This window comes from Nomascus leucogenys, chromosome 15 (assembly GCF_006542625.1).
Source record: "Nomascus leucogenys isolate Asia chromosome 15, Asia_NLE_v1, whole genome shotgun sequence".
NCBI classification, from domain to species: domain Eukaryota; kingdom Metazoa; phylum Chordata; class Mammalia; order Primates; family Hylobatidae; genus Nomascus; species Nomascus leucogenys.
Window position 1 is genome coordinate 48,051,042 of NC_044395.1, and position 26,484 is coordinate 48,077,525.

At 37.4% G+C, this 26,484-nt stretch overlaps 1 protein-coding gene across 4 annotated transcripts in view; it reads left to right on the plus strand.

Moving 5' to 3' along the window:
• The window catches only part of GRM5 (glutamate metabotropic receptor 5), a 579,659-nt gene that overhangs the window by 547,158 nt on the left and 6,017 nt on the right, over positions 1-26,484 (plus strand). For 2 of the 4 annotated variants that reach the window (XM_030829702.1, XM_012502874.2), the window contains exon 9: positions 11,722-11,817. The exons of the other annotated variants lie outside the window; for them this stretch is intronic. In XM_030829702.1, the coding sequence (XP_030685562.1) occupies positions 11,722-11,817 (96 nt within the window). The remainder of the gene's footprint in view (positions 1-11,721; positions 11,818-26,484) is intronic. 4 annotated transcript variants of the gene reach the window in all.

Sequence of the window (26,484 nt, forward strand, 5' to 3'; positions counted from 1 at the left end):
AAGTAAGTTTTTAACGAAGAGCATGAGATTTGGAGGTAAAACATCTGGTTTCTAGTGGCACTTCTGAGACTTACAAGCTATGAGGTCTTGACCAAATTGTGAAGCTTTCTGAGCCACAGTTTCCTTATCTGCTGGATGGGGATAATTACATTCCTGAGTTTGTTAAGAAAATGAAATGATATAGGGAAAGTTTTTCTATAATAATGTGAATGCTATTCAAAAGTATATTACACCATAGTTTCTCTCTTCACTTTATGACTGCCAAGATCCAAAATTAGGATGGTCCCAGAAGGAATGTGGCAATAAATCTGTAGAATAAGATGCAATGTGCAGCATTCTACCTCATATATTTTCCCTAAGATGTTTTAAAATTATAAACTGTGTTTCTGGGTGATCACTAAAGATATCATCTAGGGGTAGATGTTTGATCCAAATTTCACCTGAGGTCGAAAAGCTGAGGTCTTGGCTGGTATTCAAGGAACCAACATGGGAACAGAATTGAATGTGCTCAAAGCTGTTATAACGCTTTGTGTTGGTACAAAGCGGGGAGTGGATACAATAACTACAGCAAAGTCAAGATTAAAAACTAAAGTCAGAAAAATTCTGTCTCAAGCCAGGGAGGCAAAGGGAAAGAGAGAGCTAAGAAATAAAAACTGGCTCCAAAATTTGCTATAATTGGTCTCAAAGAAGATGGTGGCTGGAAAGGAACTCCTAAATCATCATTGAGTTGAGCCAGGACGACTTGTGTATGGATCTGTCACTGACTAATAAGGAATAAGCACATAAGTACATTGAGGTTCATTTTATTTTTTGTGTGTTGACATTTTCTTATTCGAATTACACAAAAGATAATTGCCAACAATTTTTGTTAAATATGTATAAGCCCATGCCAATTCTTCAATATATGTGAACAAAAGCGTTTTCAGAGTAGTTATAAGGCTTCAGTGCTATGAGCTGAATCATTTCCCATTACCTAATCAGCTTAAGAATGTAACGCTAAACCCACAGTAACTGGTTATGACTGTAACTAACATAGCTTTCAGGAAATGAACAAGGGCATTTCTTCCATAATTATAAAGACCAATTGTTTAGGCTTTCTCTAAGTGTGGATTATTGAGAAAATAATACTTTGTTTTACCCAATCGATCTCTCTCTTTTTTGCTCCTTACAAATCTAACTTATTAACTCTCACACTTATTTTATATAAATGGTACATATAGAAAGGAGCATTATTTAAAAAGAAAACAAACATCTAAGTAAAACTAAAGTATTTGTTAGTGGTAACTTCTTTAGATTCATCATATATATACATACACGCACATGTGTACACACACACAGAGACCCACACAATATTTACAAACAGTCAAACCTAAGTAAATGCTATAAACAATTTCAGAAAGTCTTAGACTCAGTTTTGGAAGAAAAACTAATGAAACCAAGTATAGCAGATAGGAGGATTTCAACCTCAGAAAATCTATAACCTAACTCAAAGTGGCTTAAATGATAAGCAAATTAATCTCACATAAAAAGAATTTCTGACACTAAAAGGGCTAATTCAGTAGCTCAAAGGACACAGAGGCTCAAGGACCTACTTATTTCGACCTTTGCAGTGTACCACTGAATCACTGGACTACAGTTTTTGAAATGTTGGCTTAGCTTCTCTCATGCCTGCCATATGGTTGGAGCACTGTCAGGTATCACATCCAGACCACTGTCCACAGAAAAAGAGACTATGTTTTCCAGTGTTTTATTAATACTAAAGAAATTGTTCTCAGAAGTCTCCAGAAGACTCTTTCCCATGATCATTGGCTAAAACTGATAAGTAAAGTGGCAAATGAATCTGATAATTACTATTATCATCTTAGTCTAATCAGTGTCTACATCCTGAAGGTAAGGATGGGACGGCTTGTTAAGAAGAATGTGACAATGCAAAGGAAAGGCAAATATTTTAAAAAATAAGTATCTTCCATATAACTATATTAGTTTGTTTTCATGCTGCTGATAAAGACAACCCGAGACTGTGCAATTTACAAAAGAAAGAGGTTTAATTGGATTTACAGTTCCACGTGGCTGGGGAAGCCTCACAATCACGGCAGAAGGCAAGGGGAAGCAAGTCCCATCTTACAAGGATGGCAGAAGGCAAAGAGAGAATGATAGCCAAGCTTGCAAAACAAGTTTCCCCTTATCAAACCATCAGCTCTCGTGAGACTTATTCACTACCACGAGAACAGTATGGGGAAACTGCCCCCATGATTCAATTATCTCCCACAAAGTCCCTCCTACAACACATGGGAATTATGGGAGTACAAGTGAAGATGAAATTTGGGTGGGGAAACAGAGCCAAACCGTATTATTCTGCCCTAGCCCCTCCCAAATCTCATAACTTCACATTTCAAAACCAATCATGCCTTCCTGACAGTCCCCTAAAGTCACAAATTATTTCAGCATTAACTCAAAAGTGCACAGTCCAAAGTCTCTTCCAAGACAAGGCAAGTCCTTTCCACCCATGTGCCTATAAAATCAAAAGCAAGTTAGTTACTTCCTAGATACAATGGGTGTACAGGAATTGGGTAAATACAGCCATTCCAAATGGGAGAAATTGGCCAAAACAAAGGGGCAACAGGTCCCATGGAAGTCCAAAATCCACCAGGGCAGTTAAATCTTAAACTTCCAAAATGATTTCCTTTGACTTAATGTCTCACATCCAGGTCACACTAATGTAAGAGGTGACCTCCCATGGTCTTAGGCAGCTCCACCTCTGTGGCTTTGAAGAGTACAGCCTCCCTCCCAGCTGCTTTCACAGGCTGGTGTTGAGTGTCTACCGCTTTTCCAGGCACACGGTGCAAGTTGTCAGTGGATCTACCATTCTGGCATCTGGAGGACAGCAGCCCGCTTCTTACAGCTCCACTAGGCAGTGCCCCAGTAGGGACTCTGTGTGAGGACTCCAACCCCACATTTCCCTTATGCACTGCCCTAGCAGAGGTTCTCCATTAAAGCCCCAGCCCTGCAACAAACTTCTGCCTGGACGTCAGACACTTTCATACATCTTCTGAAATCTAGGTGGTTCCTGAACCTCAATTCTTGACTTCTGAGTATCCACAGGCTCAACACCACATGAAAGCTGCCAAGACCTGGGGCTTGCATCCTCTGAAGCCACAGTCTGAGTTCTATGTTGACCCATTTCAGCCATAACTAGAGTGGCTGGGATGCAGGGCACCAAGTCCCTGGCTGCACACAGCTCAGGGACCCGAGGCCTGGCCCACAAAACCACTTTTTCCTCCTAAGCCTCCAGATCTGTGATGGAAGGGGGCTGCCTGAAGCCCTCTGACGTGCTCTGGAGACATTTTTCCCATTGTCTTGGGGATTAACATTTGCCTCCTCATTACTTATGCAACTTTCCTGGAAATTTATAATTTAATTCTCCTTTTTGTCAGTCATTCATGCATACCTCATTCAATAAATATTATTACCTATACTATCATAGGCACTGGGAAGATAGCAGTGAAGCATACAGTTCAGAACCCATGCCTTCATAGAGCTTGCATCACAGATTCCACTGGGGGAAAACAGAATAAATAAAATAAATAAGTAAAATATAAATTATTTTAGATAAGTGTTCCTGATAAAAGCAGGAAATGGTAACAGAAAGAGTAGAGTGGTAGTTGCCTTTTTAAATAGGGTGGTCTGGCAGGATGTATTGAGAAAGTGACATTTAGGCAAAAATTTGAAAGAAGTAAGCTTTGAGGATATTTTTAAGGAAAGCATTAAAGGCAGAGGAAATGGCCAAAGCAAAGACATTATGCTGGGAGGATATCTGGTGTCTTCAAGCAACAAGAAGATCATTGTAGATGAAGCAATGTGAGCAAGGGAGAAAAAGTGAGTTTTGGGATCAGAGAGATAGTCAGGGAGTGGGAGGTAAGTGTAGGGATTTGTAAACTATGATAAAAAATGCATAATTTACTCAGAGAAATGGGTAACTAACAGCGTTTTGAGCAGATGAATGATATGAAAAGATTTCTATTTTGACAGGATATTCTGCTTGCTGGGTGGAGGTTGGAATGGGTTTGGTCTGGGTTGGGGAAATTTAGTAACGGACAAAGCAGAACCAGTTTGAGAAACTGTTAACAATTTTAACAGGTATTTTTGGCTTGGGCCAGGGTAATAAATACTGGTGAGAAAAGGTCAGATTTTAGGTATGTTTTGTAGATGGAGCCTGCAGTATATGCTGACTGATTACAAAAAAGTCTGTTCTTTCCTTCTTTTTTCTACAATTACTTTATCTCAAAACTCTGTACGTTAGTTACCACTTTCTGTAAACATCTTTAATATTTTCCATCTTCCTTGATCTCTTGACCAACATGTACAGAATGTCTTCAGTTTGTATTTATTATTAAAAACAAAACAAATAACAACAGCAAATCCCATTGGAGATTTGATAATCCCTAAAGTTACAATTACATTTTGTTCATTTATTCATGGAGGTATTCCCTCAGAAAATGTTGGTTGAGGGCTTACACAATGCAGGCACTATGTTTAGGGTTTATTCACGTGGTCATTTTTCTTTAAGTCTCTGCGCTTCCATGTTTATGCTCAAGCTTAGTCTTAAAACTCTGCCATCTTTACTGCAATTTTGGTATGAAAATCCCTTATAGGATTTTCTGTAACATTCACAGTGACTTGTCATATGACTATAGTTCAAATGTCCCTCACTCAATAACTTTTACTATTTTTGGCACTTTCTTGGCCAAAAAGACTCTTTTCCTCCCATATTGTTTTTGTCTGCTCATACCATACTTCTATTCTAAATAATAAAAAGTAGTTGAGGAAAGAGAGAATTTAAATTTGCTTTGTAAATGGGATGCATCTATATTGGTTTAAATGAGAGGTTTCCTTGAAGAACACACTCCTACCCACTTAACTCCCCAGACTTACCCTTCTGCCTCATTAGTGTCCATTCTATATTGAGTTACTAAAATTTACACATAAGACATATGTGAAATATGCAACATTTTCCAACTCCCTTTCACAGACTTCTTAGAGAAATCATACTGTTTTTTCTATGAATAGTTTAAAGCATTATAGCATGAAGTAAAATAGGTATACTGTGGTTTCTACACATATAAGAAAATACCTCCCTGTGGTTTTCACTAAGCTGAATGACAGCTAGCTTAGGAATGAAAAACAAGTTTAAGTGCTCACAAGCCTTAGCACAATGCTCCTTCAAGGGGAAGACTATGGGCCATAGTAGATGTCAGTGTGAGAGAGAAAGTGGCAAAAGAAAATTACTTTTAAGACAGTTTTATCTCCTGGAAAGAACAAAACCTGGAGCAGGATAAGCCTATGACAAAACTGGAGTAAGGGAAATGTGCCTCTGGTGCCTTTAACTTTCTCATTTGCTGTGTTTTTTCCCCTCCATTCTTGAACTCTCTAGGAAACTTAGGCTCTTTCTCCACTCATTTTTAACCAAATATGTTCTCAGAGAGTCTGCAATATCTATCAGAAAATATGTCTCAGTATGCCGTGGGATACTCACAACAGCATTTGCATCTTGAGTGTCCTCACTCATACAGGATGGAAAACATTTGCTCTTTGGCATCAGAGAAAAATGAGGAAAGAATTCATCATTGGAATCTTCCCAGCATCTCATAAGTTGTACCACATTTGTAAATTCTACTTCTATATATTGCTCTTTGCTTCATCCACTGACCTTTCCCTTCCAAACCATATAGAGGCCCTGTATATAATTCCTATTTAATTATAAACCCCCCTTCTTATTCAACCGCTTCACAAAACTCTCCATTTACTGTTGCTTTCTTAAACTGAAACCCAGTTCCCTACTAAGGACATTACTACCCCGTATCTCTCTCAAGTAAAGTTTCTTATTCTTCCATATCACGTGTTTCACAGGACACAGAGATGGAGGTCAGCAACTCAACCCTGCTTCCAGACATATTTCACACCTTTACATACAAAAATGTGAAAATTAAAGCTCGGATTGAATTTAGACTCATGGAATCTAGTTATCCCTCTATCTTTTAGCTTCGTTTATAACTACTATTTACTGCCAACTTCTGGATAAAGAACTTCTGTCTATCCCAAGCCCGGCTATCATTCTGAGTGAATTTAGTGCTTGTATAAAGGACAGATGAGTACCAAGCTTCTTTCTTCCTCCCAGTTCTAATACATTTTAATGTTCCTATTCCTGGTCACTTACTCAAACTTGATCAGCCCCACATAAGGCATCGTTATTTCCAATATCAAAATCTCTCCTTTTCTGCCAGCTTCAGTCATAATTTTCCATCTATCTGCTATTTCACCTAATATACACATTTATTATTTAAACTCATTTATTTTCTTCTAATCTTTCACTTCATTCTGCACGCATTTATGCATTTTGAATCACGTAGCCAATATAGAAATTTCGGTAATCCAATATTCGGTAGGTATTGGTAGGAAAGAGGAATTGAGGTGAAGAAATGACATTTTTGATCCAAATAATAATGGAAAATTACATTTACTATCTGATCCTAAGTTATTCTTACCTGCACATCTTTTAGATTTACCAAATGAACATAGGCTCTTATAGAACTCGGTACAGAAGAGCTAGAACTTCCTGGACAAAGAAGGTACAAGAAGAAGAACAACAACAACAAAAATCTTTACAGAAGATAAGCAAAACTTATTTCAGAATAAGTCATTCTGAAATTTATTAAATCTATTGTGAGAGTTTTTCATGCCAAGCTTCTGGCCTATAAACTAAATTGTCAAAGCTATATTAGGCATAAATCTAGAAATCCAGAGTTTATAAGAAAACTCGCAAGTTTATAAGCTTGAAGAGCCTTGAACTCCATGTCTAGCATATACAAGGCACTCAGCAAATTTTTTTTTCAGTAAATGTTTTAAGGGAATGCTTACACTAACAGTGTTATGAAAGTTTTTGGACAGGTAGAATGAGCATGGCTATTCACCTCTTCTTTCCACTGTCTACATAGTTTTCCTGTTCTGAATATTTTCAACCATTCTCATTGTATTTGTAACCATCGGTACGCTGAGAGCTCCCCTGTGTGTAACAATCTTCTAACCTCCAAATGTTTATACTCATGTGTCTGCTGAATATGTCCACTTGGATGTCCCACCAGCACCTCCAATCAAATATTCCAAAATGAAGCTTTTTATTTCCTTCCCCAAATATACTCCTTCTCTTGAATTTTCTTAACTCAGTTAACTGCACCATCCAACACACTAACTGGGGTATCATTCTATACTTCTCCCTATTATACTCATCATCCAATAAATCCTACTCATTTTTGCCTCCTAAATAGTCTTGAGACTGTGCTCTATTTTTCATCTGTATTATCACTGCCCTAAGCATTAGCTTATCATCTCTCACATACATAACTGTAGTAGTATTTCTCTATCTCTAGTTTTGTTCCTTCAAGTCCATTGCATATTATCTAAATGTCAACTCTGATCATATTTTATCTAGCATAAGGATTCCACAATGACATCTCATAACCAACAAGAAAATTCATCATTTTTATATACTTCTCCATCTGCTTTCCCCTTTGACCTCCTATTTTATACTTCTTACAATAAAAATAACTAAACAGTGTTACCCAGTATGCACCATGCTGCTAAACCTCTCTACATGTTTGCACCTGATTTTCTCTTCATGGTGCTTGTCTGCTCAATTTTTCAGATTTGTCTTACGTATCACATTTCACTAAAGTGTTCTCTGCCAATCTAGTATGGGTTAAGTAACCCTTCTTGTATTTGTTTCTATAATAAAACTTCTTACATTGTTTGGAAATTATCTGCTTACATTTCATCTTCTCACTCAAGACTGTGACCTTATCAATGACATAATCACCCATATGCTCCTTATCACAGTGCCCAGCACATGGACTATTCAGTAAACGGTTTTGAATGATGTAAACTAAACCTGCCTGGTACAGGCATAGGGACCTAAATGAAGTAATAAAATGTAAAGTCCTGTCACTAGATTCTCTACTGCCTGTGCTTGATAACTCTGCTACTTATTTGCAAAACGGGGTTAAGAAGAGAAAAGGTAAATAATAAGCTTTTGTAATTTTGTTTTTAAACGTAGTAACATTGCCACTTAGAGGAAAAATTATTGGAAATAGCATGAGCTTTAGAATCAGAGAAATCTGATTTTTAACCTTGGGCTCCCTGCTCATAAACCACATGAGGTTGGGCTTACCGACACTGATCCTCAGTGTCTGCCTCTTCAGAATGAGAATAATAGCAGCTGCTTTGTACGGCTGTTTTAATAATTTACAATAGTGTACAGCAAACAGCCTGGCATGCTCAATATTTTGTCATTACTATTTATTATAACTTTGAATATAACTATAGTAAATTAAATATTTCATTTGAAAAGTGAGTTAATACTTGCAAAGCACTTGAAACAGTGCCTCGCAAGTATGAGTGTATGGCTGTTTTAGTGTCTGATATATAAATTTATTATGTAAAAGAAATGAAATTTTAAAATTGATATTCCATGAGCTGTAAATTCTGAAAAGCTTAAACTATTTTTAATTGACAATTCCATATTTCTAAAATAAACTCAACTGGAAAAAAACGTTGAGTTTTTGAACTCAACAGTTGAGACTATTAAAGCTATTAGTAACTTTGAACAGCATATTACTGGTAAATGGGATAATGAGTAAGTGAATGAATAAAAACATGGTCTATTTAAATATTTGGTGAATATAATTACAGGTACAGACAGGCAAGAAGGGTCCTATCTGAAAGCAATGATGCGTTTCCCATTCTGTATTAATGCCATTTTCAGCTTGCATTGAATATAAAAACTACTTGAAAGTTCCAAAAGGTCTAAGACATTGCTCACATTTTTAAAATGAGTTTTGTTATTATTGTTTGTTTAGAATTTTCATTATTTTCTTTTTTATATGCCAGTGAAAGCTTTTACCAAAAGCAGTTAGGTTTTGTTTTTGTTTTTTGTTTGTTGTCTTGTTTCTATGGTTTTTCTAAACTTTTAGGTTCAGGGGTATATGTGCAGGTTTGTTTTATAGGTAAGTTGTGTGTTGCAGGGGTATAATGTGCAGATTATTTCATCACCCAGGTAATAAGTATAGTACCTGGTAGGTAGTTTTTTGATCCTCACTCTCCTCCCACCCTCCACCCTCGAGGAGGCCCCAGTGTCTATTTTTCCCTTTGTGTCCATGCATACTCAATGTTAAGCTCCCATTTATAAATGAAAACATGAAGTACTTGGTTTTCTGTTTCTCCATTAGTTTGGTTAGGATAATGCCCTCCTGTGCTATCCATGTGTAAAGGACCTCATCTCATTCTTTTTATGACTGCATAGTATTCTATGATGTATATGTACCACATTTTTTTTATCCAGTTTACCGTTGATGGGCATTTAGGTTGATTCCATGACTTTGTTATAGTGAATAGTGCTGCAGTGAACATATACATGGATATGTCATTATGGTAGAGAGATTTATATTCCTTTAGGTATATGCCCAGTAATGGGATTTCTGGGTCAAATGGTAGTTCTGCTGTAAGTTCTTTGAGAAATTGCCAAGCTGATTTCCACAGTGGCTGAACTAATTTCCATTCCCATCAGCAGTGTGTAAGCATTCCTTTTTCTTCACAGAGGTTAGAGTTTGATAGATAGAATAGGATGCTTAGGATCTATTCCATATTTCATAAACAGAGGTCACTTGGCAGAGTGTGTGGTCATGAGAGAAAGAGAAAGAGAGAGAAGAGCTTATAAGCATGAAGACTGTAGGTTTCTTAACTCATCTGTGAAATATTTAATGATTAATTCACAATTAGCCTAACAGAAAATATTCAAAAATACGTTAAGGATCCCTTTGTAAGGAACTGTATGACCACCAATAATTTATTATTCTATCAATATTTTTTAATTTGAGCTGTAGAGCAGTATTTTGGTTGAACAATCCAATTCACAAATAAGCACAAAATACTTTGCATTGAAACATTGAGCATCATTTGGCCATTGGTACTTCTAAGGTATTTTCTTAGTAAAATTAAGTCTACTCAATCTAGCTTGGTCTGATGATTTACCTCCTTTAACAAAGTCCCTAAGTTCTTTTCCTCTCTTCTTTATGCCTACGCCTAAAGTCACTTGTGTATGTATTTCTTCTTTCCTTCCTTCTCCTACTGTTAGGTAAATTCTATCAGGCAAGGCCTGCAGATTACTTATCTTTACATCTGTAGTGCAAAGTCCATTACCTAGGATTTAATAAATGCTCAACTAATGTCCGTTAAATAGGTAATCCATTAAATTCATTTTGCTTGATGTAATAAGCCATTTTTCTTCAAATACTAGATACTTTAAACATTTTAGAAGGGGAAAAAAGTTAAGAGGAAGGCCTCTGCCCCAGGATCAATAATGATGTTGACTTTGTTGCATTTTGTTTTATTTTATACTACTTTCGAAACAGCAGGAAAATAAAAAGAGTGTGACTGTACTGAGATAAACAAGTCTTATTACAGTAACTCCTTTTATCATAGCCTATTGGATACCAGGATACCTATATAATACCAGGATACTATTGGATGAAGTGGTATTATACCAGGCTCTAGTTTAATTAGCGAAAAGGTAATAAAACCTTTAAGAGCTTTGGGCCCCTGCAAGCTCTACTGGTGGTTATTCTCTACTGATGAGGCTTGTGACTTTCACGAAGTCAGTTAAGTAAATCTAGCTTCCTCATCTGGCAAATGGAAATAACAGTTCTTTTTTAACAACCTTACATAATCGAACCAATGAGTAAAAGAGGTTATTTCTGTGAAATCATGTTAGCTCAAAAAACTGTCATTGAAATACAAGAACTCATCTTGATGCACCACATAGAAGAGTAATATTGGGAATCTCATCACTTATTTTAGATGAAATATCTGGTGTCTTCAAAGGGCAGTGAACTGCCAATTATAATACAAAAATAATGGCGGCATCCCAATACTGACAGTCAAACTTTAGCTTAATGGTTATAGAAACTTTTAATATCCAAAGAACATGTCTTCTCTCCTCTGTTATTACCAATGTCTAACAACATCCAGAATGGTATCACTCAATGAGGCCTTGCTCAAGATAATAATTAGCTTAAAAACTTGATAATGGAAGGCAACACATTATAATGGCGAAAGTGTGAGTTCTAAACTTAGATTCCCTGTATTCAAAAGCCAGCCCAACCACTTACTTAATTAACTAATCTTTGATTAATTTACTTAACCTCTATAATCTTAGGTTTCTTCATCAGTAAAATGGAAATGATAACAAAGCCTCTGGCCCAGGGCTGTTGCCAGGATACAATTTAGGTAAAGTTCTAGCATAGTGTCTGACACATGGTAAGCACTGAATAGATTCTAATGTATTGATTGATATTCATCTTTTTCTAAGATGCTAGAAATTGCACACCTTTTACCATTGACTATTAAATGTGACACATTCACAGTTTAATAGGCAATGTGAAAGAATGGGTTAAATGTGGTTTAACCAAAAAGTAACAACATCATCCCTGATGTTGTCCATACGCCATTACATTCATCTAATAAGTATCACAGGTTGGTCATTGCATTGAGAAGCAGGAACCCCCGTTTTGGCATAGGGTGACCATCTCCACAGTCACGGCCCTTCCTCAGCCTGGCAGTTAAGCACACAATCACGTCTTTCTGTTTGCTCCTGTCCTTGTTCATGCTCACCAGGTACAAAGACAGGAGACTGGCCCAGCACAAGTCGGAAATAGAGTGTTTCACCCCCAAAGGGAGTATGGGGAATGGTGGGAGAGCAACAATGAGCAGGTAAGCAAACTATGAGTGGCCTGAGGTGGTGTGAAATAAATGTATGCAAGCTAGAGGAACAGGTGGCTCCCTGGTCTGGGTCCTCACTCAACTGTGCAACTGATACAGTGTGTCCAACCTGGGCTACTACTGGTTTTCTGTGTGTGTTTGATTTGCAAAACCTATGACGTCCTCATGTGTAGTAATGGGAGCCTCCTGTCCTAGATGCTGCTGTTTCCCAGGGTTGTGCGCTTTGCATGTCTGAAGCCTTAGCTCACAGTCAGTCCTCCTCTGGGTTTTAACTTATTGGTCAAATGGTTCTGGAGTTTGCAAAGTGGAAGAGATTGGAGGAAATTCATATTTCAGGGCTACCCAATCACTTAATAAAACAAATGCAAAAGCTTAGAACTGGTTTTAAGGAAAGGACTACAATTGAGGGAAGACTCCAGCCCCTGATCCTGGACAAGCCTGGAAATTAATATACCTTACTCTGAATGTAACATCATCTCACAGCCAAGGGCAAATGCCTTGCCAAACTAGTGGACTGTAGAGACAAGTGGCTTTTCTCGAACTGAAATCAGGAAAGCTAATCCTCCTCTAGCTACCATAGCTTTGCATCTCCTTTACTTCCTTGTGTTTGGTGATGAACATTCTCTGTTGCTGTGCTGTGCATGTTCCTTTATACTAGGCACTCGCGATTGAGTTGTACCTAGTAAACCAGAGTATTTGGAACTATAAGCATTAACTAAGCTGTGTTGCATGAAATAAACGTGCTTTATTGCATGGGATTTGGTTTTAAGAAAAGGGCTCTGGGGCCGGGCGCGTTGGCTCATGCCTGTAATCCCAACACTTTGGGAGGCCGAGGCGAGTGGATCAGCTGAGGTCAGGAGTTCAAGAACAGCCTGGCCAACGTGGTGAAACCCCGTCTCTACTAAAAACACGAAAATTAGCTGAGCATGGTGACACACGCTTGTAATTCCAGCTACTCAGGAGACTGAGGCTGGAGGACTGCTTGAACCCAGGAGGCGGAGGTTGCAGTGAGTCAATATCACGCCACTGCACTCCAACCTAGGCAACAAAAGCAAAAACTCTGTCTCAAAAATAAAAAAGAAAGAGAGAAAAAAGAAAAGGGCCCTGGAGACAAAGACAGTCAAGATTGACATTAAACAGTTCTGGAATGTTGAAGGAGTCTTGAGTTGAGGAGTCACTTGCCATGACTTAACTCTTCACTTCTAATTTGTTGTGACATTTCTCAATCCATCTGTGGTGTAGAGGTATGGAAGGAAAACTTTTGCAAATCATCCTGGATTAGAGAAAAGGAAAAATTCAATAAGTAGAGTGTGTGCATATGTGTATCCATGTGCTGAGAGCAGAGCTTGAGACCTAATTGCATAACAAGAAGATAATCCTGTTGAAATTTCACCACAAACATTGTGTTTGCTTCATTGGTGGTGGGCTCCTTCCTATTTTCAAAATAATGACTAAATTTTTCCAAGGCCCACCATATTGCACAACTGCTGGAGGACTATTCACTTTGCAGTCTATGAAAACGGTGCCCAGAACTGTTCAGCATACAGTTTGAGCAATCATTCGTAATAGCCCTGGCCAAGGGCTTGGCCAACTTTGTCTACGGCTCTCCGAGACAAGGCAATGATAGTGTATGTACATGTGTAGGCATATATGTGTGCACTTTGGTGCATCTGATGGCCTTATGCCTACAATCCCTTTATACAGCTATCTTTGGATCTCAGTGCATCTGCAAAATGAGTCTCAGAGGATCATTTTGTGGGAGTGACTCAACAGAATGCTATTGGGGCTCCTATTTTCCTTCCACTTAGATATAACAAAGTAGCATAATTCATGTCCTTGAAAATTAGGCAAACAGCACCAGAGTAAGCTGGACAAGGTGAAAGTGACTTCACCAAATGAGTGCTCAAGGGCTCTTCCCAGAGTTACTTCTAATTTGAGGTCTAAAACTGGAGTTCCCAAACCTGGCAAACTTAGCTGACTATCAAACAGACTGAGGCAAAATATTGGGCAATACAACTTAGGAATGTGTCATGTAACAAGTTTCCTAGGTCATCTCAATGAAGCCAGTGCATGAACTGATATTTTAGAGTAATCCATTCATGTAGGAGATGACATGGAGCTGTTTGTGGCAAGCATTTGGTCTCAATTATGCCATGCGATGCTCTTAGCAGTGTTTAGTCAATACTTAGAGCTTTAGATCTGATCATCCCAGAAATTAGATTTGCTCAAGCCTGTCTTGATTGAGAATGAGGGGAAAGGGACAGAGAGGGTAGTACATGGAGAGTAGGAGATCCCAGATAAACATACCAGGCTTCCTTGGGTCAGGTCCAGATCTACAAATGTAATCACTTGACGTATCTCCAGCAAGAATGGTCTGAGTTTCTCTACAATAGCAAGATATCATTTAGTATTTGTTTCCTCACTTGTTTGGATATAGCCGAGATAATAGAAAGGCTTATTACATTGGTATATCCTGGTGGAGGAGAGGGGAATAATGCATGCTACAATGAATACAATTGTGTTAGATCATCCACCTCAGCCACACAGATAAGCAGAGTTAATTGGGAACAAATGATCTTCCCTTCCTAGTATCTCTTCCTTCTCATTTCTTTAGCACTATATAAAAACTGACACATACACACACACACATACACACACACAGAGAGAGAGAAAGAGAGAGAGAGAGAAGGAGAGAGAGAGAGGAGAGACCTGCCATGCTTAAGCTTTCCCTTAGGGAGTAGAAAAGGCCTAGAGATGTATGAAAAGAGAGGCCAAAATTCACAAGGTCTTGGTATCTTTTTTTCCAACTTCACATTTGTTCACATAAACACAGACACACATGCCAGCACACACATAATATTTATCCAGGAGAAATAAGTTTAAAATGAACATTAATAGAAAGATATCAGAGAGGAGATAACTGTGATGGAAGCAGTTTCTAAGTAAGGGGTTGGAGTGGTTAATCCAAATTTGCTTACTCAGGAATTGAATAGAAGGGCTGGAGAAAGGTTACCTCTATGTACATGAGACTTTTATAGGTACTTTTAGTGTCAACTAATAAGGCCTTTCTTTGTAATTCATCCCTACTCCACCCCCCATTGCTTCCAGGAGTCAAAGCCAAGCGTCACATTTACTCTGCAAATATCTGGGACTCTTCTGTGGCTATTATTGAATAACTAGTTCCAGGGAGGGGTTAAGGGGAGCTCAAACAACCACAGAAAACCAAGAGTGTCACTCTGCATCTCATTTGCCTGTTTTCTATAATGAAGCTGTAGAATGGACAGTACTCTATGAATTCGTGCCTAGGATGATTATCCCAGAGCCCAGTTGCCTGGTGGGGAAAGAAAGCATTTCACAGTGTTTACAGTTGAAGCAGAGCAGAGCACTATTTTCTGATCTGTAACATTAGCAGGGCCTTAGACAGATGCTTCCTTACTTCTGCCCTCCTCCCTCAATCCTCGTGCTGGGAAAGGAATGAGAATATCCTATGTACCCATAGCATACTAGCTTCCTGAAATATGTTGCTGTTTTCCCTTTATGTGAAGAGGCTTTTTTTTAACCTTATGTCTGAATATAGTATAACTTGTCATCTTTTCATATTTTCACAGTGGACAGTCTAAGTGTGATTCAGAGCAGAATCCTCCTGATTTGCAGGAGAAGTGAAAGAGAGTCCTAAACAGGGAGGTGGCTCTAAGAACTGAAATTCTCTAAACCCTGTTACCATGTGAGTTCCTGGCAAGACGGTCCAGCCTCAGGAATGACTGAATGACTGAAACCTCAACACTGAATGTTATTATCTTCTGTGTCAGCAGGGGCATGGCATTGGAGTACTTGGAATCTGCTTGCTTGCTTTTTTTTTTTTTTTTTTAGACAGAGTCTGCACTGTCACCCAGGCTGGAGTGCAATGGTGCGATCTTGGCTCACTGCAACTTCTGCCTCCCAGGTTCAAGCGATTCTCCTGCCTCAGCCTCCTGAGTAGCTGGAATTACAGATGCCCGCCACCATGCCTGGCTAATTTTTTGTATTTTTAGTAGAGACGGGGTATTACTATGTTGGCCAGGCTGGTCTCGAACTCCTGACCTTGTGATCCACCCACCTAGGCCTCCCAAAATGCTGGGATTACAGGCATGAGCCACCACTCCTGGCTGGAATCTGCTTTCTGATGTGCTCATGTTGTAGGCCATGTAGGAGAAACAAAGACATTCTGAGCCTCCTAGTCTATCTTTGAGGAAGGGCTCCCTCAGTCAAATGAAATAGATCTCTAGTCCCCCTCCAGTGCCAGAAGGAAGGAGGGTGGTATGGGGTTATTTTTGAACAAAAAGAGAATTATTATTATTAGTCTTTTGTGATATAAGCTATGCGAACTATTAACTTTCAATTAGTTGAGTAACTGATTTTCACCTGTGATATGCAGCATCTAATTTTAGTAGGTATAAATGTTTAATAAAACCTTGGAGAATTTGGTAAGAGTCATGTCATAATAGTCCTTGTTAAAGGAGTAGGACCTCAGATAGCCCCAAATATAATGTCTTGTGTAAGGATTGCCTTTCATTCATTCAATTATTTCTTCCTTCAGGTAAAGCTCATTTATTAAGCACCTATTATGAACCAAGCACTCAAAAGACTCTAGAGATAAATGGATGACCAAGATATAACTAATGCCCTTGAAAATCTGCAGTCTATTGAGAAACAGTCAGAAAAACAGATAACTGCAATGCAATATAAAACCCCTGTAACACAGGAGAGTTTATGCCTCAGATTAAGTCCCCATTTCTTATCACATGCTATAGTTTATACCAGTACAAACAGAATTAAAAGAAACAGAATAACACATAATAACAGATCTAAATTGAGTATTCAGAAAGTGTAAGGCATATAGTTATATAATTTAAACTCCATAGATAAAAGAAAGATTCTGCCTTTCCAGTACAGACAATAGAAGCCAGCTGGTTTTTGAGAACAGATTAGAATTTCTACAATAATCTTCACTTTATCTCCAAAGTCAATTGCATATTAATATTCTAACATACTGTAAAAAATAATAATAAGAAGAAGAATTAGTAACGTTGCTATGATTACCATGTATCACACACTATACTAGTCCCTTCATGGAGGTTCTGCATTAAGTTCTCCCAAGAACATATAAAGAAGGTATAATTTTTTTCTTTCCATGCTACACACAGGAAAATGAGGATCAGGGAAATAAAATAACATACACAGTACAGCAATCTCATGAAAAATCTAAAATCGAAGGAACTTCAATATCTGGTTCTGGCACTAGCCAGTGTGTGACCTCGGAGTGCCATTTCAACTCTTTAATATCCATTTTCTATAAACATCAGATTATATTATAGCACTTATCTTACTATGATGCTGTGAAAATTAAATGGAATTATATAAGTACAGCACTTAGCATATTGCCTGACACACAATAGGCATTCAATAAATTTTAGCATGTGCTCTTACTATCCAAGGCCACCCAGTTTAGAAAGGTCGTTTTTTATGTATTTACTATTTTGTCTTGTCTTTCTCTACCCTGCCACCATGGTTGTTTGCTCAAAAATCAATTCTGGAAAAGTAAGTAAAACAAAATCTAATGATAACAAAGGAATAAATGCAATGATATAATTTCCCTGTTTTAAAATTCATGTTTTCCCATGTTTGCCTATAAAAGCAGCCAACATTTATTGAGTACTTAGATAGATGAGACACTGTGTCAAATGCTTTATCTGCATGATTGCTCATTTAATCTTTTTTAAAAAATTGGTAAAGCCCATATTAGAGCCCAACTCAGTCTGATTCTGCAATTCACACACTATAATCACTATGTTATCAGCCACCCAGGAAAAAACATACAAACTCATGCACTCAGAATACAAGGTTCTTCATAAACTAACCCTAACCTAACTATTTGACCATTATTCCTTCTGCTTATGTACATATGTTCTCCTTTTCAGACATCCCAGACATACAAGTCTCCAAACATGCTGACTATTTTCTACAACAGCACATCTTAAGACTTAAGACATGCTGTGTTTCTATCTGGATTATCCTTCATTTCTCTTTCTATCCATCTTCTTCCAGGGAGAAGGAAACCCCATTCCTGCTCTACCTAGCAAACCTCCTCAGGTTTCAAAACCCAACTCTGATGTCCATTCCTCTTTGACGTTTTTAAAAGTCTTAGTCTAGCTAGACTCTGCCCAACTTCATAACTCTAACGTATTTTACCTTTACATCTGATATTGCATATTATCTAGTTGCCTGTGTCTTCTCATTAAACTTGAGGTTTTTAAGGCCACAAAACAAAAATGTATTGTTCACTTGTATGTCTTCAGTACTCAACAGTGTGAGGAGTCTGTTGATTCAATCGACCACTCACTAAAAGTGCCCGGATAATTTTTGTGTATGTAGGTAGCATTGTTTTAGGGACCATGGGGTGTTTAGGGAAGTATAAAATAATCTCCACTCTAAAGGAAATGATAATCTTAATAAAGAAATAAAACTCACTCTGATGGAACCTGCAAGAGCAATAGTCTACATGAAGATTTTAAATCTGTGGTACCAATAATAAGGCCAAGATTTGGATGGTGGTCAGGATTGGAGGGAAGCAGGGATGACAGTATGGCTAACAATAATGGAGCCAACATATATGCTCATATGCCCTTCTTGGAAATTCTCAATGAATAGTTACATAAAAAGTTGATAAATTCATCAGAAATTAGTTTCATTTGTTTAACTTATTTGACCCTGAAACCATTTATTTGACCCTGAAACCATTTATTCATGAACCATCTATTGTCATTCTTACTTTCGATACCATTTGCCAATTAATTTTATTAAAAAGTTAATCAAAAAACATAGCATCAAAATTATGTATGCTGAGTAGCTTATAATAATCCTTGAAATCTTATTATAAGCATTTTTCCAGATAAGTCCTTATAAGACCAGCAAAAACCAAAAAGATTAACTAATGTTTGGTGACTGGAATTGAAATTTACTAGCTTTATTAAGTACCACAAATATTAACCAGATTTCTAATTATCTTTTCTTATTTTTCTGAAAGAATTACTAACTACTCAGAGTGTATTCTATTTTTATATTATTAAATTGAACATATTCTATTTTTTATATTATTAAATTGAACAGTCTCTTTTCTTAGCCTGTAAAAAACGTAATACAGAAATGTAACAGGAATACTTGAATTCTATGACTCTCTCATCTCAGTTTCTGCTCAGTTATCTTCTTATCTAACACTCTTTTTACGAAAAAAAGGAGGAGCTGGTCAAAGCCTTGTGTGAGGCTGCTGTTCTTGCCTGTGAAAAACATTTTGTAAATAGACATATATATGTACACACACATCTATATGCACACATTTATGCACAAATGTAGTTTTTGTAGATAATTCAGTAGTTATATACTATATATGCATATATTTTATATGAAACAATAGATTTGCTAGCTTATAATTTTCTGTAAAAAAGGAAAAAGGAAATCAAAATCATTTCTAATGGAAAATGCCAAGCCAAAATGGGAACAGCCTGACATGTGGTCATCAAGTCCAAACTTGTATGCTCTAGAGAGGGAAGTGAATTTTAAGGAATACTTTCTATTTAGTCTCACCTAAAGATATGGATAAAATCTGGGAATTGTGTCCAACTAATCTTATTGGCATATTCCCATTATGTATAATGGTAATATTGAAATGTAGACAGAAGTTACTCAGCAAAGCTGAGTGCTCTGAAAATTTAAATCAATCATTTTATCTAATCCTATGTTTAATGAGTTAGTTTGAACTGATTCTTCAACACAAACGTTATTTATTATTAATCATTTTTAAAAACTTTTTTTGCCACTGTCTCTCACATGCCTTCAAAGCACACTAAGCTTTTACACACACTGTCTCCCATCCTCCAAGAATCAGTAGCTTATCAAAAATCTTGGCTTTACCAAGATGTTTATACCTTAAGTATTTTCTACTTTTATGCACACAAGTTCTTTGAACCTCTCTAATCCTCAGTTTTGTAGTCAGTTTAATAGCATGCATATGACAACACACATGCACAGATATTTTTAAAGATTAAAAGAATTTAAATGAGGGGATCAGAAACGTGTGTGTGTGTGTGTGTGTGTGTGTGTGTGTACAGAAGCCAATATATTACAATTGTAAGAAAAAAGTAAACATTAATCAGGAATAGCTGTATGTTTGTGTAACCAATTAATTGGGTACACAATTAATCTAGAAATATTATGAAAATATCTTAATCTGGAAATATTAACAAAATATCTTAATCTGGAAATATTAAGGAAATATCTTAATTAACCTACCCAATTAATTTTCTAAGGGTCCAGAGAAAGGAAAGATTTCTATTGTCTTTGAGGAAACAACAAGATTGACATTAAGCAAAATAATGGTGTCCATGGTAGATTTAAATTTGTTTTAATAGTACAAAGATACAGTGCTCAGCATCCCAAGAATTCCACAGGAAATGGGACTAGGACTGACAGATATAAGGCATGTGCCCATTTTATCCAATTAAAAAAAAAAAAAACCAGGATAACCAAGAAACTTCCTTCTTAAACCAAGAGACTTCACTGACAATAAACATATTGGTGGTGAATCTGCACCCAGGATTCAAGCCTCATAACTAACATCCCCTTTGTACATCAGATTTAAATCACAAGCTTCAGCTGAGGTGCTCTAAGATAGAAAGGAGTCTTTTGCCTAAACAGAAATTATTTTCCCAGAAACCATTCTAAACATCCTGGGACAACTTTTATCTTACAGTCCCTCAGGATTTATCTCAGCAATGTTGATGCAGAGCTTTAGAATTTATCAGGTTGTTTTATGGGCAAAGCCTGGGGCACTGCCATCTTGGATGCTCCACAAGGGTATGTCTTGTTAGCCCCTTGGTTCATGTGTGTATCTTGGCACTCAGCACAGAGACAATGGGAATGACTCTGGATTTAGCATCAGATTTGGGGCACTGTCCTGCCATTTACTTTGACTTGGGCGACTTAGTTAAGTTCCATAAGCCTCATTTCTCATATCTATAGTGAAGGTTAATAATACCTGTCTTTATCAAACATTCAAGATCATATAGTTCATTTTATTTCACTAACACTCCTCTGCACTACTCTGCACCAAACACCATATTAAGCACAGGAGATACATGTAGCATCTGCCCTTGGAATGCTCTAGGTTTAGTGCGGGAACAGACTTGTAAATAAGTAATTAAAAAACTATCTGATAAATGCTACCCTAGACAGCTGTTATAAAGGTAAAATATGATGACATAGGTGAAAACACCTTGTGAGCTGAAAAGTTCTATTAAAATGGAAACTATTATCATTCCAGGATTCTCCTCTTCTTTGCCACCAATCCCAATTCTATGTTTTATTCAAGGTTTACATCAAACTGAATTCCTCCACAAAGTCTTCCTGACTGCAGCAGCTTCTAGACACAAAATAGCTATATCTGGCTTTGTTCTCTATTTACTAAATTATAATTGAGCTTTATAGTAATTGCTGGTAAAAATCATTTCCTGTTTTGAAAAAAAAAGTACAAAATCTAAAATTCCTTCTAATCTCTGTTAAAGCATCTCAGCTAACACCTAGAACTTAAATGTCACGATGAAGAGTAGTTTAGTGAGATTTTTTTGACTTATTTTTAGTTGACACTTAATAATTGTACACAATTATAGGATACGGAATGCTTCCTTACATGTATACCAAGTGTAATGACAAAATCAGAGTAATTAGCATAGCTGTGACCACAAACATTTCTCATTTCTTTGTGTTGTGAACATTCAAAATCCTTTATTCTAGCTTCTTGAAAATATATAACAAATTATAGTTAACTATATTCACCCTACAGTGCTGTAGAACACCAGAGCTCATTCCTCGTATCTAGCTGTAATTTTGTATCACTTTACCAACTAATACCAGTTAGAGTAGTTTAGTTTTGAGGCCAAGTCCAGGTAACAGAATTGTGGATCAAAATAAATAGTTTGATTTGAGAAGGAAATATTTGTGATGACTCAACACAATTCCAATGCTTGGCATATGCTCCCGTGTCATATTCTCCTTTGTTAAGGTGCTTGCTCCTTATGAGGACTCAGGGGAAGTAGTGACTGTACTAGTACCATTAAGTACTTTAATAACCCACCGTGAATGAACATGCAGCTTCTGAAAAGGCTTCCTGTTGTTGTTAAACCAAAGACTAGTTAAGAGAGGATCGAGTGATTCTCCTCCCACCAGGAATTTATTAGGGATTAAAAGACTGGTAAGAGAGATTCTCTGGGGGAATTATTGTGGAAACAGGCAACCACTGCTACTTGAGAGAGAGGTGAAAATCCACGTCACTTAGGGCTGTTAGAGGAGTTTCATGGGATTAGGCATGTAGAATTAGTTTCCTTTCCATATATGCAATACATGTATTAATTGAGATTTGCTTATCCATGCTATGTTAACATCCCCAAGCCTTAAGACCTCGTTAATATCCACTTTATTTGCAAATCCTTCCTTGAAACTTCTTTCCTCAGTGAACAACTTTTTCTCTGAATTCTTCTAATCCTGATAAGAAAAACCCAGTCTTTTTTTTTCCGCAGTAGTTTTCATGTCAGTACATTCCTTTCCATCTTTATTTTTGTCACACTTGTGAATACCTTAACACTGTATTCCTGTATTGAATTATAAATTCCATAGACTTTTTTGATGGTCAAACTTTTTTTTCCTTTATTAATGTTTGCTTCCTAATGATGGTGTACATGGCAGAATACTCTAATATCTGCAGGTTTGAGCAGAGGAATAGAGAAACTGGGTGAGGTTATTGACATGACATTCAGAGCCTGTTTGAAAATGAATAAAATTGCTAAGTGTCTGATATGGAAGGGAAAAACAGGAAAAATAAACCTCTGAGAATAAAGATAGAAAGTGTCATTTTGGCAGACCCAAAATGTAAACAAAAATTAATGGAACAAATAAACAAAAAACTTAATCCTCAAATAACATTATTGATATGCTGCTTTTTGTTTTTCAGAAATAAAGAGCAAATAATTATAACAGAGAGAACATTAGATGGCATCATATTATATTTTGCAAAAGGGTTAAATGGTGCCTGGAAGAGAGCAAGAAGTTACTTTTGGCCCTCTCCTCAGATGTGGCAGATCAGTTCATCTTGTCCCTTTCTCCTCCATTCTTCTTTCCCTCTCCTTTTCTAATGTCCAAAATATTCAGTGAGGGAAGGTGACGTGCCATAGATGGGTAAAGAAAAGTTCCCTTTCATTTTTCTTACTTCAGCCCCCAAGGACAAACATATAACATGGAAGCTGAAAAAAAATCTCAGCCTAAATAATAAATACAACATCTTAGCTCGGCTGAATAGAAGATTTAATGTTAATGAATAACCGCTTGCATTTGCAGAAGGGCTACGCTCTATAAAGTACCCTCATATGTATTATCCTTTTGTTTTTTTCCCAGACATCATGCAAGGTGAACAAGGGAGGTTTCTTTCTTTCTTTTTTTTTTTTTTTTTCCAATAAAGAAAGAAGCTCAAAGGTGGAAAGTGATTTGCTCAACATCATTCTGAGTCAGATCCTGGACTGAGAATCTGGGTCCTTTCTCTTTTCCACTATCACTACTGCCTCGATAAGATTTCGCCACTGAGCAATTTCACTAAGACAGATATGAGTTATAAGGAAGTAATTATTCTGCAATTTTCATGGCAGATATCAAGCTTTGTATTCTCATATTTAATGAAATTTTTAAATATGTAGACATTGAGTAGTATTGATCAAAGGGAGGTATATAAGAAGTAAAAGTAGATCCATAAGGCAAAATAGAGTTTCATTAACATTGAATTATTTTAAAAACTTAATTCTAACAGAAAAACAATTCAGTATAAATTTTAAAAATAAATTGCATTTCATCTACTCAATTATTGGCCCAAAAATATTACTGAGCACTACCATGTTCTAAACAGTGCATGGGTACTACTGGGCATATAGGAAAGAGCAAACCCTCTGTCTGTGCCTTCATAATGTCTCATCAAGCAGGTGAGATAGACATATAGCAAAGAGTTATGATATGCCTGAATGCAGGGGCCATAGGAATCTAGCCTAGCAGGATCAGGAAAGCTTTCTTTAAGACAAGACAATTAAGGTAAAATAAAATAAGAAAAAAAGAGGATACAGTTAAGCAAAAAGGAAGAGAGGATGTAGCACAATGGAAAAGGATTTGAGGAAGAAGGTTAATTTGGAATTGAATGGGGTAGAGGTGATCACCCAAGGAGATAGTTTAGGGTGTGAAAAGAGGCCATGGATCATGGAACTCCAGGTCAGGTAAAAGAGGAAGAACGTGAAAGGTTTTATGGCTTACCAAATATTTTACTTTGCACTGAATTCTCTATTCCTTAAACCAGGGTTCAAAAAGGCATTGAGTATACTTTTTATTTTCTGAAATGTTGTATTCACATAAAATACAAAAACTGAACATCCTTAGACACCTTCTCTTTACCAGCTCTTTTCACCTACATTGTCTCATTTAATCTCAAAACAACCCGAACCAAATGAGATATTGTCTGCTTCTTACAGAGGCTTAAAAAGATTATTCCTTTCCAAGTATCTGGGATGGCAGATCCAGAATAAGAATGGGATTTTAGGATCTCTATTCTATTGCACCTTCCATGACACCCCACAGTGGCCCTGTTAACTAAAAAATCCTATTTATCCATCAAATGCTTATTAAAATCATGCTGAGTGTCACTGAACAAGATAGATAAGATCTGTGTCGTCATGGAATGTACATTCTACTAATAAACAGAATAATTCGTGAGTAGGGAGATTTTTTTTTTCTTAAGAGTTCTCATTTACTTCAGGGAAAAAGAAGCTTTCATGTTCAAAAGAATGAAATGAAGTACTCACATTTGGACTCCATTTCTCTGGGTGTCTGGTGTTTCCTGTGTCCACTTTCACATTATTCAGATGGTCTGGTGCTCTTTCTCCCTTATGGCCATGGGCACTGTAAGCAAAGGCACAGCCAGGAAAAAGATGTCAATACTTCGTACAGAATTGGTTGATTAGGATGGTTTCCTCATCACACACTCACCTAGAGGTTTTGCAACATGCTATCATGTTTTGGGGCATGGCTACAGGTGATTCCAAAGACTGTTACTGCTAACATCCAAAGTATGTTCCATCATGTTCAACTAAAGGCATTCGAAAGAGAGAGAGAGAAACTTTTTAAAAGCTAGTGTTTGCAAAACCTCTCTGTGCTAGGAGCAAGAGTGTCCCTAAGGTAAAAGTTGGTGGAATAAATCCAATTAGTCTCCTGATTTCAAGTCCATGCTTTGTATTAAAAGGGGCCTTAGTGACCTGAAAGAATAGTTGTACCTTTCGAAACACCTGTTTCTTATCCTTCTGATAGGAGAAAGGGTGTAGTTGGCAACCATCCTCCCAATCAAATCCCGTAAATAAACTGGCCCATTTCTTCTCTGCCATGTTCCAGAAGCTAGTGGACACCTGGGAAAAAGAATTGTAATACACGCAAGTCAGGCTAATGCAAAATTGAAAAATAACTCCTGAAACTACTAGAAAAGAACACCAACTGTTTGGCAGTGCCCCCTCTGCTACTATGGATGCACAGCAACCTCCAAACCTGGAAATGGTTCATTCATCCTTTCCAGGAAGGGCAGGGTGAGGTGGAAGAAGCTCATATTCCAGGATTCTGAAGGACATGAGACTACAATATATTGGGTAGACTACATGGAAAGAAATTTCACAGGAAAGAGTGGAGAAAGAAGGACCATGAAGTAGAAAGGAACAGATAAAGAAATGGGAAGCAGTGTGGAAAGAGGCAAAAAGCATGTCATTAAAGGGGCTGCAGAAATGGTGGTCTGTTACCAAGGGAGTGAGTTTCTCAGACAGAGTGGATCCTGCAGGGCCAGTCAGGCAGCCTCAAGGCTGGTGGGTTCCAAATGAGGTACAACCCCAGCCCCTCAGAGGAAGCCAGCCCTCCAACAAGGAGGCCCAAGGAGAGCGATGGAGATGTAGAAAAAAAGGATGGCTTTCTGCCAGAGTTTCTCAGATTGTGAAAGAATCTGAGAAACAAAGTGCTTCAGAATTACTTTGGGAGCAGAAGAACAGAATGCTTGTCAAAAGCATAGATTCTTGGAAGCCAATCCAGACAATCAGACTCTACTGGGAGTCACATCTTATATCTTTGACAAATATCCTAGGTGAGTCTTACACAGAATTTAGTTTAATAACTATAGGTTGTGATGATAAAACTGCAGTCTTCAACTTCTTTGGTCGTCAGGCTGCTCAAGGCTATCTGTTGGTCACAGCCCCTAGAACAGAGCTGTCTTGACTGAAAATAACAGACCCCCTAGTAACAGAGATCTTGGATTACTTTTTGATGGGAAACTACACCAGAATCTCTTCATATAACATTCCTAGCCGGGCGCAGTGGCTCACGCCTGTAATCCTAACACTTTAGGAGGCTGAGGCAGGTTGATCACTTGAAGTCAGCAGTTCAAGAACAGTCTTACCAAAATGGTGAAACCCCGTATCTAGTAAAAATACAAAATTAGCTGGGTGTAGTGGCACGTGCCTATAATCCCAGCTACTCGGGAGGCTGAGGCAGGAGATTTGCTTGAATCCC